The following is a 21,613-nucleotide window of genomic DNA, read 5'->3' as shown; positions in this document are numbered from 1 at the left end:
TGAGGGAAACGCTTTAAATATAAGAGGAGAACAACGACACAACATTAAAATGTAAGACACACAGAAACGGACTAAGCATTAAGGCTGTCTTTTTAACTTATTTTTTTCGAGCGTCACTGGTGGGTGTTTTAAGGATGAAACGTGTGTCTGCCGTACATAATGTTCATCCTGGTATCTAATGTATATTTATTTGTTTTTATTTCCGTTTTAAGAGCCGGTTTAAAATTGATGGAATCACATCAACAATTTATCCTTATAACAAATGCACACGACTTTGACTATGCGGGTCTGTTGGGAACGAAACTGTACAACAAAAGGGATGACACCAGCTTCAGACGTGTGAATTATGAATTATCATTCCAGCAGCGACTGCATATTGAGTATATTATACCTGGGCCTCCAAGTTGAAACGTTAGTATAGATCTTGCGTTTTCTATTTTGACTGCATATAAAGAGGGCTGTTTTTTAAGGAGGTTATGCACCAACGTATGCCTTTTGAATTTCGCCGTGCATCAAAGTGAATATTTGTACTGGTTTTGATGACCAAGAAATTAATAAAATCCATTATTATCTCAGCTATGCTTTTCTTTAATGTGTTAACGAAGCTCATCATCAAAATGTTTGCTCTTTCAAATTGTCGTATTGGTTCGCCTCAAAACTTCTGAATTTTTTAATTAAAAACAAAATAATACTTTTATGACATGCGCTGTGCTTATTCTAACATGGGTAAGCAATGATTTGTATCGGTGTAAAAATATTGACACACATATAACATACCTATGTTAAATGACTATAGAACAAAATTTCATAAAAAGGGGTCACCGGAAATGACTTACCGTGTTTTTGCGCCTATTTTCTGTCTCATTTTCCTTTAACTGGCGTACTTTGCTGCGTAGTAGTTGTATCAATCGATCATACTTTTCATCTTCATTTCTATAACCTAAAAATACATATTTGATTGTGATAAGTAGCTTTTTTATTCAGTAAAGATTATTGTTCTGTGACAGACTTGTATATGATGTAGCGATTCTACTTCACAATACCAGGATATGGGTACTTTATATATTCAAATCTTAATCGGATATTGTGATAATAATACAAACCTGCACGAATAAAATAAAAACAATATTAACATGTTCAGTCTGTAATAATTTAATTTACATTGCATGTATGTTTCATTACAATACGTTATTTTGATTGGCTGACAACAATCTCGCATTATTCTGATAGTTATCAAAGATACCAGGCTTATAATTTAGTACGTCAGACGCGCGTTTCGTCTACATAAGACTCATCAGTGACGCTCAGATCAAAATAGTTATAAAGCCAAACAAGTACAAAGTTAAAAAGCTTTGAGGACCCCAAATTTCCAAAAAGTTGTGTCAAATACGGCTAAGGTAATCTACGCCAGGGATTAAAAAATCCTTAGTTTTTTGAAAAATTCATACTTTTGTAAAATGGAACTTTGTGAAAATGATCATTGATATTCATGTCGAAGTGCTGACTACTTGGCTGGTGATACCCTCGGTAGCGAAACGTCCACCAGCAGTGGCATCGACCCAGTGGTGTAAATAGTTATCAAAGGTATCAGGAAATTAACATTCATATCAAAATGAATTGTAACAATCATGATGACACGAGTTCCCACAATAAAGTGCATAAATAAATAAAAGAAAACCTTGATTGAGATAAACAAATAAAAGAATGAAACTGTAAGTATTGAATGCTTCCTTTAGTAATTTATAGGGTTGTAAAAGCGATGACCGTACGAGTGCATACAAAATTTTCTTCGATCAACGCTTTTACACCCCAATACATTTACAAATAGAAGTATTCAATTATTAAATAAAGTCCTTATTGGAGTAAGTTGGTGAAAGCATTTGATTGTGAGAAGTAGCTTTTTTATTCAGTAAAGATTATTGTTCTGTGACAGACTTGTATATGATGTAGCGATTCTACTTCACAATACCAGGATATGGGTACTTTAAATGATGTCATTTATTATTGCATAGCTTAATATAGAATATCAATATTTTTTGTCGATATATCCGTGGATAAAGATATTTTATTTTATTTTCTTACAAGTTGGAAGATGGGTTGTACATTACTAATTTTTGGAAGTTAGGCATTTATATGACAAGCTAACTTTGTGCCATGTTCCCAATGTATGATTCCATAGAATTTGTTTAGGACTTATCAATAATTCGTTATCAACGTTATGTTTTAGTAATTACTAGAACACACCCGTGATATCACGGGTCCGTGACTGAATTGAAGTATATAACTATGCGTAAGCCTTATTTTAGTATTGGTATTGTCATCTGATAAAGTCATGTCGATTATAAGACAACAGTTTTTTTCTGCTTTCAAATCTTTCTGTTTGAACCCGTCGACCTGGAACTTATCAATTATTGGTAATATTGATTATTTGGAAAACAAAAGGTCCTGGAATGGAGTATGTTTTAATCAACAGCATTGTCCTCTATTTGTTATAAATAAAGTTGAATTCTTTGATTCGCTGTTTCACGTCATGCCCGCTAACAAATTGAAAACTGTACCTATACGCCTTCTTTTAAGTCCAGATTTTTAGTATTTGTATTGTTATCTTAGAAAGTTTTACTGATTAAAATACTACAAAAGGGAACAATTTGAAAATGATTGAATTTAGTAGTTTCAACCCTGTGATTATGACCCGTGTATATAGCAAAATCCTAAATACATCGTTTGATGGTGCGCCTTTCAGATGCGGAACGTACAGATAAGGTAATAGGTAACAGGTGAATATACTATTGGTATCGGTATCGGATTCGACCCGGAACTTTTTAATTATTGGCAATATTAATTATGTGGAAAACGAACGGGTCTGGAGTGGTGTAGTTTTTAATCTACACCACTGTCCTATATTAGCTATACATAAAGTTGAATACTTTGATTTGTCGTTTTTACCCCATGACGGCTGACAAATTGGACCTCGTTAATGTACGAACCAATATTTATTTAGGAAAACCTTTTTGGTGTGTCTCTCGAAACATATATATAGTTTTATTTTGAAGTAACCAGAAAAGTATTATGTTCGGGTGAGCAAAGCGAATGAGAACAATAATTATATTTATCTAAAAAAAACACTAAAATTAGCTCTGAGATATTTCGGGTCATTAAATTTTTGAATTAACTTTACTTGTCACCGTACTATCACATTTCGATAACATAATATTATTCATACCGTGAACCTTTTATTTCATTTAAACTATTACACAGTATTAAACTATATTTGTAATCTGTTATCAATCCGTTCGTCAGGAACATTCTGATTTATATTATGGTCCGCACCCCTGAAACTCCGGCAGAATTCTCCTTGCTACAAAATCATATCTTTTTTTTTTAATACTGTCTATATAACAGTGTCATATTTTAAATGTTGTCGAAAGATTCACTTTATCTATATATCTGACTTGATTCCTGAGTTGATAATATATAATTATATAATTTGTACCCCCTAACACCCCTTCTCCCCAACAACAAAAAATACACACACGCACACACACATACACGTATAAAACTAAACATATAAACCACAACTTTCATCTAAAATCTGTGATTTTATGTCGTATGTTTAAGTGAGAAATTTTAAGTATTTGAATTTTTTTGTGAAAGACTATTTATAAACGTCTAATTTGATTATCTCCCCTAATAATAAAACATAAACCATAACTAACAATTGTTAAATTCTAAAACTAATTGTGTAAGGGGAAAAACGTAAATTAATAGATAACAGATTAACATGTTTGATTATGACATATCAATGACCTAAGTGTCGGTTGATCAACATATACCATTCGAACTACCTATGCGCATTCCTTTCTACAGTGATTTTTTTAATGTAAAAGTAATCTGTCTAAGTTAATGCTAATAATCTTTTGTTTTAACTGAATGAATATAATTATTTCCCTGCTATCCCGACTATACTGGATCATGACTTTTTGGAGAATCCATACTCATTTTTAAGGTCAACTTCACAAACATTAATTATTCTAATTTGCAAAGTATATTCACAAAGATACGCTCCATGATAAACAACATGATTCAAAAGTTTACTTACGTATAAGTTTGAATTAAGAAATCAAACGGACTTTAAGTGACATGCCCGAATAACGTTGAATAGAAATAATCGGGACACATTACTGTTAATGCTGTGACTATACTGCCATGAAATTCCTTAATTTTATAACAGAATACAAAATTAATCCAACTAATGTGATCTTTTTTATAAAGAACCGATAGTATTAAGTGCAGGTTGGTAGTTTAAAATACATTTACCACTAACCGAAATTCAAAACAGAATTAAACTTGTTAGTCTAAGCATTCATTAGGTCAATACCGGGAAATATTAATATAATCAATTTTGCTTAATTTTTCTTTCTCGTACTGATAAAATCTTTAGAATAGCGATTATATCTGCCTTAATAATATACCCATTATCCACTTCAACTTTATTTGGCCTTTTATTTTTTTTTTTAATCGACCGTCAATGATGAGTTTTTTTAAAATGAAACGCACGTCTGGCTCACACAAATCTAACCCTAGTATTTATTTATAGTTTATAGTTTATATACACCTAGAAAAAGGTACGCACAACCTGAATTTTCTAGTTAACAAAAGCATCATAACAAATATCTGGCCCCAAAAGTAGCTAAACTAAATTTATATAGACAATTGAAATTATTAGAAATGTAATAGTCCTTCCGATGATGATGCTTCAGTGACGAAAGTTTATAATTTGATAATTGAAATCGTATTATCTGCCATATGCTCTATTACTGAGATGACCACTGGAATACACTTAGATGTATATGTCTAAAATGGAGACAGATGATGCTTTGTTTGTGCTTTCTCTAGATGCTGGGTCTTGGGGATAAATTAATGGAACGCAATCAGAAAGGTTCACGAATGGTTCCGATATGAATTCCGACATCCTGTTTAAAAAGACTATCTCCAAATTCATAAAAAAAAATGTTGCCAATAAGAAAAAAACAGTATTCCAATCATTTGTTCTTCAGTACCACTGTGTTCAGTACAGTAAGACAGAATAAAATGATTCCGATATTCATTATTCGCAAAATATACACGCTTTGTGGGGATATCACATTCCAAAAAAACAAAATTTAAACACATTGAGCAAAACAGAATTAGGTAAAAAAATAAATGAAAAAATCTCTATTGATAATTTTGGAACAAACGAAGCCATGAAGAAAGAGGGCTGGTCTTGAAACCCCATGTTCTCTCAAACTGCTCATTTATACACCGAATACATATTTCATGGAAGTTTCTTCTTTAGATATAAATAATTTCAAAAGTCATTCATTGTGAAACTTTTTGAATCTGACAAATTATTTCTAAACTCTATGACGTGTAAAGCCTGTGTATTTTTGGTGGTAAGGGAATTTAGAGGAATATGATAATTGGGTAAATATGTGTTCGGAAATGATCTCAGTAGTTTGTATATATTGGATGATGCAAACGACATGATCCGTAGTACTTGTTATTTACATGTCACGATCACACTTAACAATTAAATATGTTTCAAATTATTTTCCAACGAAAAATTAAAATGCATGATAATGCTCATTTTGGAACTTTAAATTGTCAAATATCAATTAATTTCCCAGCATTATGTTTCAGAACAGTGCGTGTAGGTGTTAATTAAGATCAACGTGTTTTGTGACATTTCGTGTCACAAAATAAAAATGTTATAATGTGTACCTCAGATTAATTTGTATTACTTTTTACAAGCTTTTAATCTGTCACGAAATCCCACAACTGTATTATGTGTACTCTTTTTGAGAAGAAAGCTTCATTGTTTGAGAAAAGTTTAATTTTCAACAAGCTATGTCACTATATCTTTTTAATTTGTTCCCTGTAGAAAGGGAGAGTTACTATTGACCTTAAGTTCGAGGACAGATTATGCAATGAATTGTATTCTAGCTATGTATGTAAAAGTGAAATAATTTTGACAGCAGTCTGTATTTACACAGGTTGCAGTTTATTTTGAGGTGTATGATGTGTGCGGTTTATTTAATTTTCCTTTTAAACTTTTCTTTTACTTTTTTCGAAATGAAAATAAAATTACAAAAATATCGAAATCCAAGAAAAATTCAAAACGGAAAGTCCAATAACGATGGCAAAATCAAAAGTTCAGTCACATCAACCGAATGGGAAACAACTGTCCTATTCCTGATACAGGCATTTTCTTATGTATAAGATGATGGATTTAGCTAGCTTATAACCTCTCACTTAAATGAGGGGGTATCTCGATTTTTACAAAGTAGTCTGGTTTTGAATACATGTTCAGGCCAATAATAAGAGACAGATGTTACTTGTACTCGTGAATTAGGAGGTCTAGTATACAAAAAGACATTTCACTTATTTCATGATTTCATTATTTACGAAAATTGCAACAGTATTCGTATATTTTTTTAAGACAAAAAACATACATACAACCTGAATAAAGACATTATTACCATTTAAAAGGAACACACTTAACGTTATTCAAAAAATTTGATTACTGTGCCCAAATGCAGTTTGATTAAAGAAAGCATCATGAGTTTAAAAAAGACTGAATTATCGGACAAACATCGTTGAAATTAATATGAAGAAACAGCAATAACGGTTGGTGATTTTTTCTTCAAAGAACACGATGGTTCAAAGGATACAACCGGGCCGAATAGTTAGCATAGTCTGTCGACCCCTTTTGGACATTCCTTGGACTTGTTAACCACGCGTGCTCATAGCAGTTTCAATAAAGGAGTATTTAATTTTGAAACATAAAACTACATTGAAATAGGTATTATTTTTTATCAAAAAGATTGAACACTATTTTATGAAAAGGTATGTTTTTTTTTTTTCTTTCCAAAATAATTGTGAATTTTAAGTAATATACACCTATTACTCTCAAAGAACCAATATTACTAAATGAAACAAAATCCGATTTGAATTTCCCCTCCACCCTTCTTTGTCTCTATTACATGAGGGAATATAGATTGTGAAATCGAGCTTGTATCTTGTAATTCGATACTCATTTTGATAGTCGGCGATTTAACACAAGTCGTATTAAAATATTTTTAAGAACGAAAATGATCTACACTTAGTACATTTGCACATATATATGCAGTTAGTTAAAGTTAAAGACAAAAGTTGAATATGTTCTATATACTTGATAAGCAACGTTTTCCATTAAAAAAACAAGTGGACATAATTTTTTGGTAAAACAGAATCCCTTATATTATCACAATATACTGCTATTACATTTTTGTCTTCCTGTACATCCTATCCGCCAATATTTTCCCGTATGCAGTGACTATTACTAATTTACCTCTCGTTAGAACTGCGGATGTTCCACGTTGCAGATTCGAGAGAGAAAACGGCGTGATGAAAGAATGTAAGTATGCGTGCACTGGAAGGTAACTAGCGAGTAATAAATGAGTCTTAACGATATAATTTAATTCAACAAATTATTAAACACGTATTATAAGAAAAAGTTAAATTAACAAATGAAAACGCATGAAAAATAAAGAAAAAAATCAAAGCTATTACAAGTTACTAGTACATGTATGTCACATGCAATTAAATACCTAGTTTACAAACTCGAAAGCTTATTAGATTGCGATCAACATTCACTAAATCATGAGTTATACCGCAGTCCCACTAGGCTACGATCGCACTACGATCTGTGAAAAAAATGAAAATTTTGACGATCGTGTAGATCGCAGTAAGGTCGTATCACGACCGTGGTAAGGTCTTTTACGATCGTGATGAGCGTGGCCAACTTTGAACCTGTTCAAAACAGTCGTGGTGTGGTCGTGGCGAAATCATGTTGTAGTAGAAGCGTAGTTAGAGCGCAGTAAGGTCGTGGTAAGATCGCAAAGGTCGCAATGTCATCGTAGCCAGAGCGTATCAAAAGCGTGATTATATTCGACAGACAGCGTTACGATCTCACAGAAACGTTATTACGACCCCACTACGCCGTTAGTATGACATCTCCACGACCAAACTACGCTTTAACTACGACTATACCACGTTTACACCACACTGTTCAAGACCATAGGACGATTCTAGCAAGCCCATGCCGTCCTTATGACGCTATTCTTTTTTATATATTTTATGTGATAATGTGAAGAGCATGATGATCGTAGTATGAACGTAGTCAGGTCGTAAGAAGAGCGTGATGAGGACGGCATGGGCGTGCTAGAATCGTACTTTGATCTTCAACAGCGTGGTGTGAACGTGGCATAGTCGTAGTGGAAGCGTAGTTTGGTCACGGTGAGAACGTGATGGTCGTAGTGAGGTCGTAAAAACATCGCTGTTAGATTGTAGCGCAGTCTCTCCTAATCGAATCACGATTTCACTACGCTCTCACTACGATTGTACAGCGACCGTTGCGATCTTAGCACGACCTTACTGCGCTCTCACTGCGCTTCTAATATGACCTGATTTCGCCACGACCACACCACGATTGTTTTGAACATGTTCAAAGTTGGCCACGCTCATCACTATCTTGAAGACCTCACCACGACCGTGATACGACCTTACTGCGATCTACACGATCGCACTACGATCGTCAAAATTTTTTTCACATATCGTAGTGCGATCGTGGCCTAGTGGGATTGCGGTATAAACGACGATAATTAGCATTTTCATGCCACTCATACCGCGATCATCACGATCTGAACAAAAAATTAAGAACGCGGTGAGCGTGGTGCAATCATGGTCTTGTGGGACTGGGGCTTTAATGAAATATTATTTCTCAATAATATGTTAAGCCCCAGTCCCACTAGACCACGATTGCACCACGATCACCGCAATCTAAAATAAATTCATATCGTGGTGAGGTAGCGGTATGAGCGGCATGAAAATGTAATTTTTCATTGCTTTCACGATGCTACTACGTCCTCATTACGCTTCTACATCGATCCCGCTACGATTACAACACGTTCTCATCGCGCTTATTCTGCGACCTCACTACGCTTATCAAGATCTATCTACGCTAATCACGTTGTCACTACGACCATACCACGAGTTATCCGATTGCAACACGATCTTACCACGGTTCTACTGCGATTATAGCACGTTCTTACCACGATTATAAGTACGTTCATACCGCGATCTTACTACGCTCTCAGCAATAACGTCAACATCGTGTTCCATACTAATACAGTTACATTCCTTCTATTTCTGATTAATACGTAGATTTCTCGAAAACAATACAGTCATGCCACCAAAATATACTAGAACACGTGGGCGTGGTGGTAGGGGTTGATGTAGAGGCAGAGGGAGATCTGATAGTAACGAATCTTGATCAAGTAGAGATGTCGGACCGACCAATTCGACCTAAATTACAACCTATTGCTAGTCCATAAAGCTGAAATGACGATATTTTAGTGAACGATAGCAGAGATGACACAGATGTGTCAATAGATATAGGAAGATGTGATATGAGTGCCAATGAGACAACTCTCCATCCAAGTTACAATTTTTAAAAGTAAACCTCAAAAAAGGGTGTGGTTTTTTTTTGGCACATATATACTTACCTATAAATCAATTAAACCTGAATTTCAAAAATAACAAATTACCTTTATAACAACAGCTATTGAACTATGTTTGTAGGATTAGTGCAAAATGTAGGAATAGCTGGGAGATACCGAAAAATTAATGGATTTTAAATCGGAGATTTTGTGTTTTAACACAAATCTGTAAACGTTTTTTCGGAGATTTTCTGTGCTTAACAAATATTGTAAATATTTTGAAAGAATTTAATTATTAATATTTCAGATAAGATAAGAGATAAATGCATGAACTTTTTTACGATTTTCAGTTGATGTTCAACGAGCCGGAGTTGTAACTATTACTAAAATCAGTTACACTCATTGACCTTTAAATTATTTTTTTTTAAATTAATTTAAAATGGATTGCCAACAGCTAGACCCAGTCTTCGTGTGGGTCATTTTGTAAAAACATTGAATTATTTGATTTTAGAACATAATAAAATTTTATTTATTGTTAAATTATGCTGTTAAGCGTTAAAATATGAACGGCATATATAAAGTATGTACACTTGCAAGCTACCTATAATGGTTTACTTATTTTAAATTGTTATTTGGATGGAGAGTTGTCTCATTGGCACTCACACCACATCTCCCTATATCTATATAGAGTTTTTAAAAGTCCAACTCATAAAGTTTATCTGTGTTGTTCTCTTTTTAAAAAACCTGGATCCGCAACTGTTTCTAGAAATACGTCGTGTGTAAATTAACCATCGAGATGTCCCCGAAAAAAAAGATGTTACCCCTTAAATAGACGTGTAATTGTATAAATCAGTAAAAACTAAAAAATATAACTTTTTCTCAAATATATTTGAACGAACCTGATTTTGTTAAGGACAGGAATGCATATAGTGTTAAAAGATGAAAATATAATAATATAAAAAGTTTTATCATAAATATATTGAGGGTAGAATAATTATGAAGTAATGCAATGAATGAAATGACTTACTGTTAAAAATATCTGTATAGCATAAACATGCAATGAAGTTGACAATCAAAATGCTGACACATAAGGACTTCATTGCTCTAGGAAGTGTGGTGTCTTTAACATATGAACATTTTTATATCCAGAAAAAAGTCATCTGATGAGGGAATGTGCCTTGCTTGACTGCCGATTATTTTCATTGCGATTCAGGGTTTGTTTAGTTTACATATAATTTAAATCAAACTGAAACGCCTCTTTATACATTTAAATATAAATTTTCCTACGTGTAATCATGGAATATTTTTTTTTTTTTTATTCTGTCTCTATTCCATTAAATCATTTAAATCCGCTCTGTGTACAAAATCCGTCGAAAAAATGTAACAAAAATTGTGTTAAAGTGAACAAACAAGTAAGCTCAAATAAAATAAGAAGACTGCGGTATGATTGCCTATGACACAACTATTCGCCATTTTTTATTTTGCCAAAACCATTGTATGCAAGAAATACAAGGAATTTTCATCAACTTTAAATGGGATGGAAAGCCAGACATGGAAGATTTCATTATTATGATGTATAGAAAATATGGGGATCACATCTTGCACCTGATGAGTTTGGAAGTTTGCTTTTTTTTAATTTTGATTTTGAAATATTATATCTATACCTGTAAAAATTCAGGAGCGAAAAATATTCTTCGAAAATAGGACACGGAACACCTTAAATCTTGTATGGATAAAACAACATACAGTAAATTATTTATCCCCAACACAAAAAAATATATAAAAATAAATAGTGTTGCCATTAGAAACTGTTATGTGTGTTTTAGATATTGCACAACTGGTATTCGTTCCTTAGAGTTGATGTACTCATTTCTGACCATACTAGAAACTGTACATATTTAATCAAACTTGATCCATGTATCTGTCTTAATGTCAAACATAAACAATTTGCAAAAGAAATAGAGTTTTTGGTTTTAATTTTTGTCTAGAAATCTAGTTCAAGTCATTTCTTTATTACATAATTATGAAAGTAAAAAGAATGAGATAAATACCACATGGTCAAATGATATCAAAGCTGGTGTATGCTGAATGTCGTTTGTATTTAACCCACATTAAACCTATGTGTTTTGATGGCTCCCTTGATAACTTCTGTTATATCGCCAAGTTTGATCAATCATTCACGTTCTTAATAAAATCACGAAAGGAGAAGCTTTTTCAAAAATAAGTGGTTTTGTAGATATATGACTCTTAGCCAAAGAAACCATATTACCTAGCAGAAGCACGTATTGAACTTTCCTGATTTAATTGATAGTGGATAGCATTGCTCAACCTTCCTTCTATTGATATCTCGCAAATAGAACTTATCCATTGAAAATTGTATACAATATATTAAAAACCCTGTAGACAGTTTTCATATATATTTCAATAACCAGGGTTGTAGGTGCATATAATTTTTTATACTAACAATTCAGTAATAGTTACCCTTTCGACCGTTGATCTAGCGATTTTAGATACTTTCTAGACTCTGGCAAATTCTGCACACTTTTTTCAGATTTGTTTATTCAACCAATAACTAAGCAAACTATAGCTATTGCTTTCCATAAGAAGGTTTTTATTTTTTCCATGCTTTCCATAGAATCGAACCTATTTTTACCATGATTTCCATAGAAGCGATCCTATTTTTACCATGATTTCCATAGAAGCGATCCTATTTTAACCATGTTTGCACAAAAGCGATCCTATTTTTACCATGCTTTCCATAGAAGCGATCCTATTTTACCATGCTTTCCATAGACGCGATCCTATTTTTACCATGATTTCCATAGAAGCAATCCTATGTTTAACCTTCTTTCCATAAAAGGGATCCTATTTGTTTATTCAACCAATGACTGAGCAAACCATAGCTATTGCTTTCCATAAGAAGGTTTTTATTTTTTCCATGCTTTCCATAGAATCGAACCTATTTTTACCATGATTTCCATAGAAGCGATCCTATTTTTAGCATGTTTGCACAGAAGCGATCCTATTTTTACCATGCTTTCCATAGAAGCGATCCTATTTTACCATGCTTTCCATAGAAGCGATCCTATTTTTACCATGATTTCCATAGAAGCAATCCTATGTTTAACCTTCTTTCCATAGAAGGGATCCTATTTTTACCCTGCCTTCCATAAAAACGATCCAATTTTTATCATGCTTTCCATAGAAACAATCCGATTTTTACCCTGCTTTCCATAGAATCGATTCAATTTTTATTATGTTTTCATAGAAGCGATCCTTATTTTACCATGCTTTCCATAGAATAGATCCTATTTTACTCTGCATTCCATGGATCGATCAAATTTTACCATGTTTTCCATAGCCGTGATCCAATTTTTACCATGCTTTCCATAGAAAAGATCCTAGTTTTACTCTGCTTTCAATGAAATCGATCCAATTTTTACTATGTTTTCCATAGAAGCGATCCTATTTTTACCATGCTTTCCATAGAAAATATCCTGTTTTTACTCTGCTTTCCATAGACGCGATCCTATTTTTAGTATGTTTGTTATAGAAGTGATCCTATTTTAACCATGCTTTCCACATCATAGACCGTTTATTCTTATCTTACCATAGTCTACATATCATAGGCCGCCTATTTTTACCATGCTTTCAATATCATAGGCCGTCTAATTTTTTTTTATTGATGCTTGTGGTCATCTTGTTGGTAGCTTGAGATATTAAGGCTTTATTTGAGTGGTTTATCTTCACGAAACTATGGTCTAAGCATAGAACCGTTTTCACTCCACCACATGCTGGTTATGTACGTAGTCAAACTAGCTGGACTATGTTTTGTTTAAAGTTTTTTTTTATGTAGACTAAGTACTTGATTTTAGTTTGATGGAGGCTTTGTCTTATAAAACCGACATATTATGGCACATTTGTCACATTTGAAGAGGTTCATAAATTCTCTGACAAGATAATTGCAAAAATTAGAAACTACTACTGTTACCAAACACTGACGACCAAGAAACGACGTATGTCTTGTATGTTATATAACAAAAATAAAGAGTAAAGGTAACCATGCAAGTGACACTCAGATTTCTCAGAAGTTAATTCTATAAAAAGAGAAAAAATCTCCGATACGATAATGTGATAGTCTAGTATTAGAGAACGTAGAGAAGATAGATAATAACTGTAAGCGACAAAAAAAATCCTATAATGAATATAGCTCTTCTCTTTAAAATATCTTCTTATGCCAAAACAAAATGTTATAAAAGCAGGTATTAAGTTACACTGTGTCACATTAGTTGATTATGAATTACAAGTTTCACGTGCGTTAAAGAAGTAATTGTTATCCTATTCGGACTTGGTGTGTCAGTGTAAGATCATCCTCTGGCGGTACATAGAATAAAATTCAAAACAGTGTAGCTGTGGCCATTGATTGACACATTAAATTCATCCATTGACTGGGACAAGTTTGGTGAACGTTTGTATGTAACGACCACTGCTCACTATGTACTTTTTAAAGACACTTAAACTATGGGGTCACCAAAGGTTCTCAACACCTTAATAGAGTAATTCGAAAAACTAATCAGAAATAACACGATGTTTTGATTTATATCAATTATTTGAATCAAAACATAAAGGTTATTCCTGATTAATTTTTTGAATTATTTTATAATTAAAGGCGTTAAGAAACCTTTGGTGACCCCACAGTTTAAATGCCTATCGTATTTACGTCGTTAACAGTGGTCGTAACAGACAAACGTTCATGTAAATTGTCCCAGTCAATGGATAAATTTAATGTGGCAATCAATGGCCACAGTCACACTGTTTTGAATTTCATTCTATTTTAAAAGGGACCAACATATAGGATAATGTAAATAAAGTTTATATAAAATTGTTTTAAGTAAGATGTTCGCCTCTAACAGTCCATTTTGTAAAATATTGGACAGATATAAGGCCGCAGGACGACGACCTGTAAAATAGTGTACAGAATGGACTGTTAGATTATATTTTTACATAAAGTCCACAAATATATGGACTCATACATATAACCATTATAATGAAAAGTGCTAATTCAAAGAATTCTTTACAAAAACTAGAAAACGTGTATTCTAGATTGCATATAGATGTACTCTTGCATTAATATTGTTTGTTAAAATGTATAAATTAATCTACGACTGAAAAAATCTAATAGGATGTTAGGAAGAAAAATAAATGAAATCAAGTAAACTTCTAAATCTGAACGTATTTATTGATTTTTTTTTAATTCGTTGCTACGCCATTGTATACAAAGTTAATGGACATGTGTATCGCTTTCAAATATTCTATCCTCGCCACATTTTTCTTTATTTTGTATGTACTAAAGTCAGGAACATGTGATACAGTGGCTGTCGACCTTATTCCACCCCTCCCCACACATCTTCTTATTAATATATATAAAATTAATATACAACTATTTTTTTTATGTTTTTGTTTTTTTTAAACTTGCAATTCTACTATCTTAACATGAATCTCTTTGCTATTAAAATGCAATAACTTGTTTTTTAATACTCTAATGATGCAAATAAACCATTACTTCAAAAAGTGTCTATAATAAATTGAGATAAAATAAAAAATAAATGTATTAAAAAATATGTAGAAAAGCTTTACAATTTAGATATTTAATATTGTTAAAAAACTGTTATGACGAAGTTCAATTGCTTAATTCTAATATTTATTTGAAAATGTTTATCTTACATAAATCCGGATCCGTGCATCTACTTTTTAGGAGTTCTGTCTAAACGTGTTAATTTACGCAGATATAAATACAAACCGATGAAGGAGTATTCATTGCAACATAGTTTACGGACAAATGAACGAGAGTAAAGACTGACTAGCGTAAGGACAAAATGGTCACTGCTTTCCAAAACGCTAAATTTTTAATCGACAGAATAATGACTAACCGATAAAAAGACTTGATGGTCACTACTTTCCAAAACGCTGACATACACATTGACAGAGTATGAATCGACAGAATAAAAACTGACGAATAAAATAACTTGATGGTCACTATTTTCCAAAATTCTAACAGATGAATTGACAAAATAAAGACTGACCGGTGTAAGGACACGATGGTCACTGCTTTCCAAAACGCTGACGTATGAATCGACAGAATAAAGACTGACTGATAAAAAGACTTGATGGTCACTACTTTCCAAAACGCTGACGTATGAATCGACAGAATGAAGACTGACCAATGTAAGGACTAAATCTTGATGGTAATTTATTTCCAAAACGCTGACATATGAATCAACAGAATAACAAATTACCCTCTCGTTGTACTCTAACCTTTGACAGCAAATTTTCTACAGCTTCAGGAAACATAAATCAGTATTTAAAAGAAGGTTATGCAGTACATCTCTCATGCTTATATTTTTCTATAAGAGAAAGTTTATGCACTTTGTTTAACTCCATCCAATTACTAGTATGCGTTAAGCCTTGCATCTGGCTTGAATTGTTGGCAACACCGCATTGCGAGTCGAAATTAAGTTTTTGGTATAAATATGCATAGTATTAAACTTTTACAAAAACTCTCCAAAAACTGATACTTACAAGCCTAATTTACAAAAATTGCACCATACGATTTTTTTACGACAAGTCAAAATATAAAGTGTAGTCTTTTAACTACAAATATTGTGATTCATAGCCATATAGTCCGAATGACAATTAAACCCTGTCAATATGCGACCTTTCCTCACTCGGTCACCGTACTATTAACCATCAGTAAAGCAACACAATATACAAAAGCATAGAAATGTAGTTATATAAATAAAATACTCGAAAGAGCGATTTAATAGTGCACGGAGCAAGGATAATTTTGAGCAGATATATCATGTTATGGAGGGATACTTGGGGAAAATACCAGTCAAGGGACTGTGAAATTTACCGAGCCGTTATGCGAGGGAAATTCGATCCCAAGACTGAGTATGTCTTTTTCTAAAAAACTATTCTGGTCCCCAATTTAATGAAAAAAAGTTCTGGTCAAATAGTAGACAAAAGAAATTACTCCCCATACCGTATAATTTAAATTATTGAAAAAAATAATCTGATTGGTCGCGTCGAAATCTAAATGAATTTGTTCGCGCCTTGCGTGAATTTTTTTTTCTCACAAATAAAAAAACCATAACTCCTTCACCCTTTTTTTCCCTGGTGATATAAATCATTTTTTTTCAAACATTTTTTGTTCGTTTCAATGCCAATGTTATCATAAACTATCATGTTTCAATAATATTATACAAATATTTTATTATATTCCATCCAAAAAAAGAGGCTGATTTTTCAAATTTAAAAAAATCAAGGTGTTGCAATACTTTTTTCCATGTGTATATATATGCCCGCGATTTCGCGGGTGTGATCTAGTATGTATATAAAATTAATATACAACTATTTTTTTTATGTTTTTGTTTTTTTAAACTTGCAATTCTAACTACTAGTACTTTTACATGAATCTCTTTGCTATTAAAATGCAATAACTTGTTTTTTATTACTCTAATGATGCAAATAAACCATTACTTCAAAAAGTGTCTATAATAAATTGAGCTATGAATTTAAAAATATGTAGAAAAGCTATACAATTTAGATATTTAATATTGTTAAAAAAAAACTGTTATGATGAAGTTTAATTGCTGAATTCTAACATTTATTTGAAAATGTTTATCTTACATAAATCCGGATCCGTGCATCTACTTTTTAGGAGTTCTGTCTAAACGTGTTAATTTACGCAGATATAAATACCAACCGATGAAGGAGTATTCATTGCAATATAGTTTACGGACAAATGACCGAGATTAAAGACTGACTAGCGTAAGGACAAAATGGTCACTGCTTTCCAAAACGCTAAATTTTTAATCGACAGAATAATGACTGACCGATAAAAAGACTTGATGGTCACTACTTTCCAAAACGCTGACATACACATTGACAGAGTATGAATCGACAGAATAAAAACTGACGAATAAAATAACTTGATGGTCACTACTTTCCAAAATTCTAACAGATGAATTGACAAAATAAAGACTGACCGGTGTAAGGACACGATGGTCACTGCTTTCCAAAACGCTGACGTATGAATCGACAGAATAAAGACTGACTGATAAAAAGACTTGATGGTCACTACTTTCCAAAACGCTGACGTATGAATCGACAGAATGAAGACTGACCAATGTAAGGACTAAATCTTGATGGTAATTTATTTCCAAAACGCTGACATATGAATCAACAGAATAACAAATTACCCTCTCGTTGTACTCTAACCTTTGACAGCAAATTTTCTACAGCTTCAGGAAACATAAATCAGTATTTAAAAGAAGGTTATGCAGTACATCTCTCATGCTTATATTTTTCTATAAGAGAAAGTTTATGCACTTTGTTTAACTCCATCCAATTACTAGTATGCGTTAAGCCTTGCATCTGGCTTGAATTGTTGGCAACACCGCATTGCGAGTCGAAATTAAGTTTTTGGTATAAATATGCATAGTATTAAACTTTTACAAAAACTCTCCAAAAACTGATACTTACAAGCCTAATTTACAAAAATTGCACCATACGATTTTTTTACGACAAGTCAAAATATAAAGTGTAGTCTTTTAACTACAAATATTGTGATTCATAGCCATATAGTCCGAATGACAATTAAACCCTGTCAATATGCGACCTTTCCTCACTCGGTCACCGTACTATTAACCATCAGTAAAGCAACACAATATACAAAAGCATAGAAATGTAGTTATATAAATAAAATACTCGAAAGAGCGATTTAATAGTGCACGGAGCAAGGATAATTTTGAGCAGATATATCATGTTATGGAGGGATACTTGGGGAAAATACCAGTCAAGGGACTGTGAAATTTACCGAGCCGTTATGCGAGGGAAATTCGATCCCAAGACTGAGTATGTCTTTTTCTAAAAAACTATTCTGGTCCCCAATTTAATGAAAAAAAGTTCTGGTCAAATAGTAGACAAAAGAAATTACTCCCCATACCGTATAATTTAAATTATTGAAAAAAATCATCTGATTGGTCGCGTCGAAATCTAAATGAATTTGTTCGCGCCTTGCGTGAATTTTTTTTTCTCACAAATAAAAAAACCATAACTCCTTCACCCTTTTTTTCCCTGGTGATATAAATCATTTTTTTTCAAACATTTTTTGTTCGTTTCAATGCCAATGTTATCATAAACTATCATGTTTCAATAATATTATACAAATATTTTATTATATTCCATCCAAAAAAAGAGGCTGATTTTTCAAATTTAAAAAAATCAAGGTGTTGCAATACTTTTTTCCATGTGTATATATATGCCCGCGATTTCGCGGGTGTGATCTAGTATGTATATAAAATTAATATACAACTATTTTTTTTATGTTTTTGTTTTTTTAAACTTGCAATTCTAACTACTAGTACTTTTACATGAATCTCTTTGCTATTAAAATGCAATAACTTGTTTTTTATTACTCTAATGATGCAAATAAACCATTACTTCAAAAAGTGTCTATAATAAATTGAGCTATGAATTTAAAAATATGTAGAAAAGCTATACAATTTAGATATTTAATATTGTTAAAAAAAAAACTGTTATGATGAAGTTTAATTGCTGAATTCTAACATTTATTTGAACATGTTTATCTTACATAAATCCGGATCCGTGCATCTACTTTTTAGGAGTTCTGTCTAAACGTGTTAATTTACGCAGATATAAATACCAACCGATGAAGGAGTATTCATTGCAATATAGTTTACGGACAAATGACCGAGATTAAAGACTGACTAGCGTAAGGACAAAATGGTCACTGCTTTCCAAAACGCTAAATTTTTAATCGACAGAATAATGACTGACCGATAAAAAGACTTGATGGTCACTACTTTCCAAAACGCTGACATACACATTGACAGAGTATGAATCGACAGAATAAAAACTGACGAATAAAATAACTTGATGGTCACTACTTTCCAAAATTCTAACAGATGAATTGACAAAATAAAGACTGACCGGTGTAAGGACACGATGGTCACTGCTTTCCAAAACGCGGACGTATGAATCGACAGAATAAAAACTGACGAATAAAATAACTTGATGGTCACTACTTTCCAAAACGCTGACGTATGAATCGACATAATAAAAACTGACCAATGTAAGGACTAAATCTTGATGGTAATGTATTTCCAAAACGCTGACATATGAATCAACGGAATAACAAATTACCCTCTCGTTTTGCTCTAACGTTTGACAGGAAATGTTCTACTTCTTCAGGAAACATAAATCAGTATTTAAAAGAAGGTTATGCAGTACATCTCTCATGCTTATAATTTTCTATAAGAGAAAGTATATTCACTTTGTTTAACTCCATCAGATTACTAGTATGCGTTAGGCCTTGCATCTGGTTTGAATTGCGCATTGCGAGTCGAAATTAAGTTTTTGGTATAAATATGCACAGTATTAAATTTTTACAAAAACTCTCCAAAAACTGATACTTACAAGCCTAATTTACAAAAATTGCACCATACGATTTTGTTTTTACGACAAGTCAAAATATAAAGTGTAGTCTTTTAACTACCAATATTGTGATTTATAGCCATATAGTCCGAATGACAATTAAACCCTGTCAATATGCGACCTTTCCTCACTCGGTCACCGTACTATTAACCATCAGTAAAGCAACACAATATACAAAAGCATAACAATGTAGTTAAATTAAATTCATATATGCTCCATATGGTTCAAATCCGGGCTACGATCCGTCCACGGAAGATGAACCGAGTTCCATTGGAACAATGGATCTTCTTCCACGATGCTAATTTTCAACTTTAGCGAGCTCTGCACTACATTGGATACGGAAAACTGTGTGTCTGTTTGTAAGCAAAGGTCTCCGAAATGGTCTTATCGCACGATAACCAGTAGCGATGAGTCGATCACGAACAGTTCTTGTTAAAAAGCTCCTGTATGTCCACCACTCTCTTTTTAGGATTGTATTGTATGCAATTGGTTTCCTTCTGACCAACCTTCATTATGCTTGATTTTCCCTAGCAAATGGTATAGGGGGTCTTCTTTATCTCGGAAGGTCTTGAACATCGTTTAGTGCCTTATTTTTTAACTCAAAACGACTTATAGTGGAATGGTGATGACCAACAATACGTGCAGTTGTTACAGAGACATCCCTGCTTCTCTCATGCTGATAATATGCCATCTTGCTGCAGTTTAGAGTTGTCGAGGACCCATTACAAGGTGTCAATCACATAACTTTAAAAACTTGGTTATTTAAAGTGTTGAAAACAATGAGGATGAAAACATCTGTTTTGCTGTTTACGGGTACAGTAGCTGCATGTGCAGATAAAAACTTATCGATTCGATATTTATTGATTAAGCTCAGGTGATACTTAAATAATGTTTAAGTTGTTCTATTTTACCAAATTATATCACAAAAAAATAAAAAGTGTTTTTTTTATTTCAATTTCAATTTGGTGTTGCAATACTTTTTTCCATGTGTATACATGTAGCTTGTAAACTGTTGTAGGATGAGTTTTTGTAAAAGATATATTGATTGTAGAATTTCATATAAGGTATCAAAGACCCTCTCCCTTTTTTTCCAAAGTCCATTATTTGTTTCCTTTCTGTTAAATTCAATTATTTTCGTGTTTCTTGCCTTATACAACAATTATTCTTCCCCTTTGCTACAATACATTATTTAATAAAAGTTAAATTAAATTAAAAAAATTGCACCGCTTCAAACATGAAATCAATGAAACTGTTTATAGACCATTATTATTTTAATAAAAGATGCTTCTAGGACAATCCAACAGTGTTTTTCCTTTTGAGAGCCGTATTAACATGCCAATGGTAGGATTTGAATCTCGTATAAATGACTAAGGCTCATTTGAGGGGTGGTCGGAGCGTCCCTGATCCCGAAATCCCGGGCTTAAAAACATGAAATCCCGAGATGCGTATTTTAACGAAATTCATATCCCGATATTCCGAAATTCAATAAACATATTCCTGCATCCAGTAAGACTCAATCCCGAAATCCCGAGCTTAAAAACACTCGATCCCGACGTCCCGAATAAGTCCTGCCTCCC

At 32.8% G+C, this 21,613-nt stretch overlaps 1 protein-coding gene across 1 annotated transcript in view; it reads right to left on the bottom strand.

Annotated features, from left to right (window-relative positions):
* Positions 1 to 10,908, bottom strand: part of LOC139521319 (uncharacterized) — a 76,469-nt gene extending 65,561 nt beyond the window's left edge. Inside the window, exons 1-2 of the mRNA XM_071314797.1 lie at positions 10,546 to 10,908; positions 837 to 940 (exon numbers count right to left, since the gene is read on the bottom strand). Of these exons, the coding sequence (XP_071170898.1) occupies positions 837 to 940; positions 10,546 to 10,618 (177 nt within the window). The 5' untranslated portion in view covers positions 10,619 to 10,908. The remainder of the gene's footprint in view (positions 1 to 836; positions 941 to 10,545) is intronic.
* Positions 10,909 to 21,613: the final 10,705 nt, after the last annotated feature.

Source organism: Mytilus edulis, chromosome 4, assembly GCF_963676685.1.
Source record: "Mytilus edulis chromosome 4, xbMytEdul2.2, whole genome shotgun sequence".
Lineage (NCBI taxonomy): Eukaryota > Metazoa > Mollusca > Bivalvia > Mytilida > Mytilidae > Mytilus > Mytilus edulis.
The sequence above is the reverse complement of the archived record's forward strand: the minus strand, read 5'-3'. Positions and strand labels throughout refer to the sequence as shown.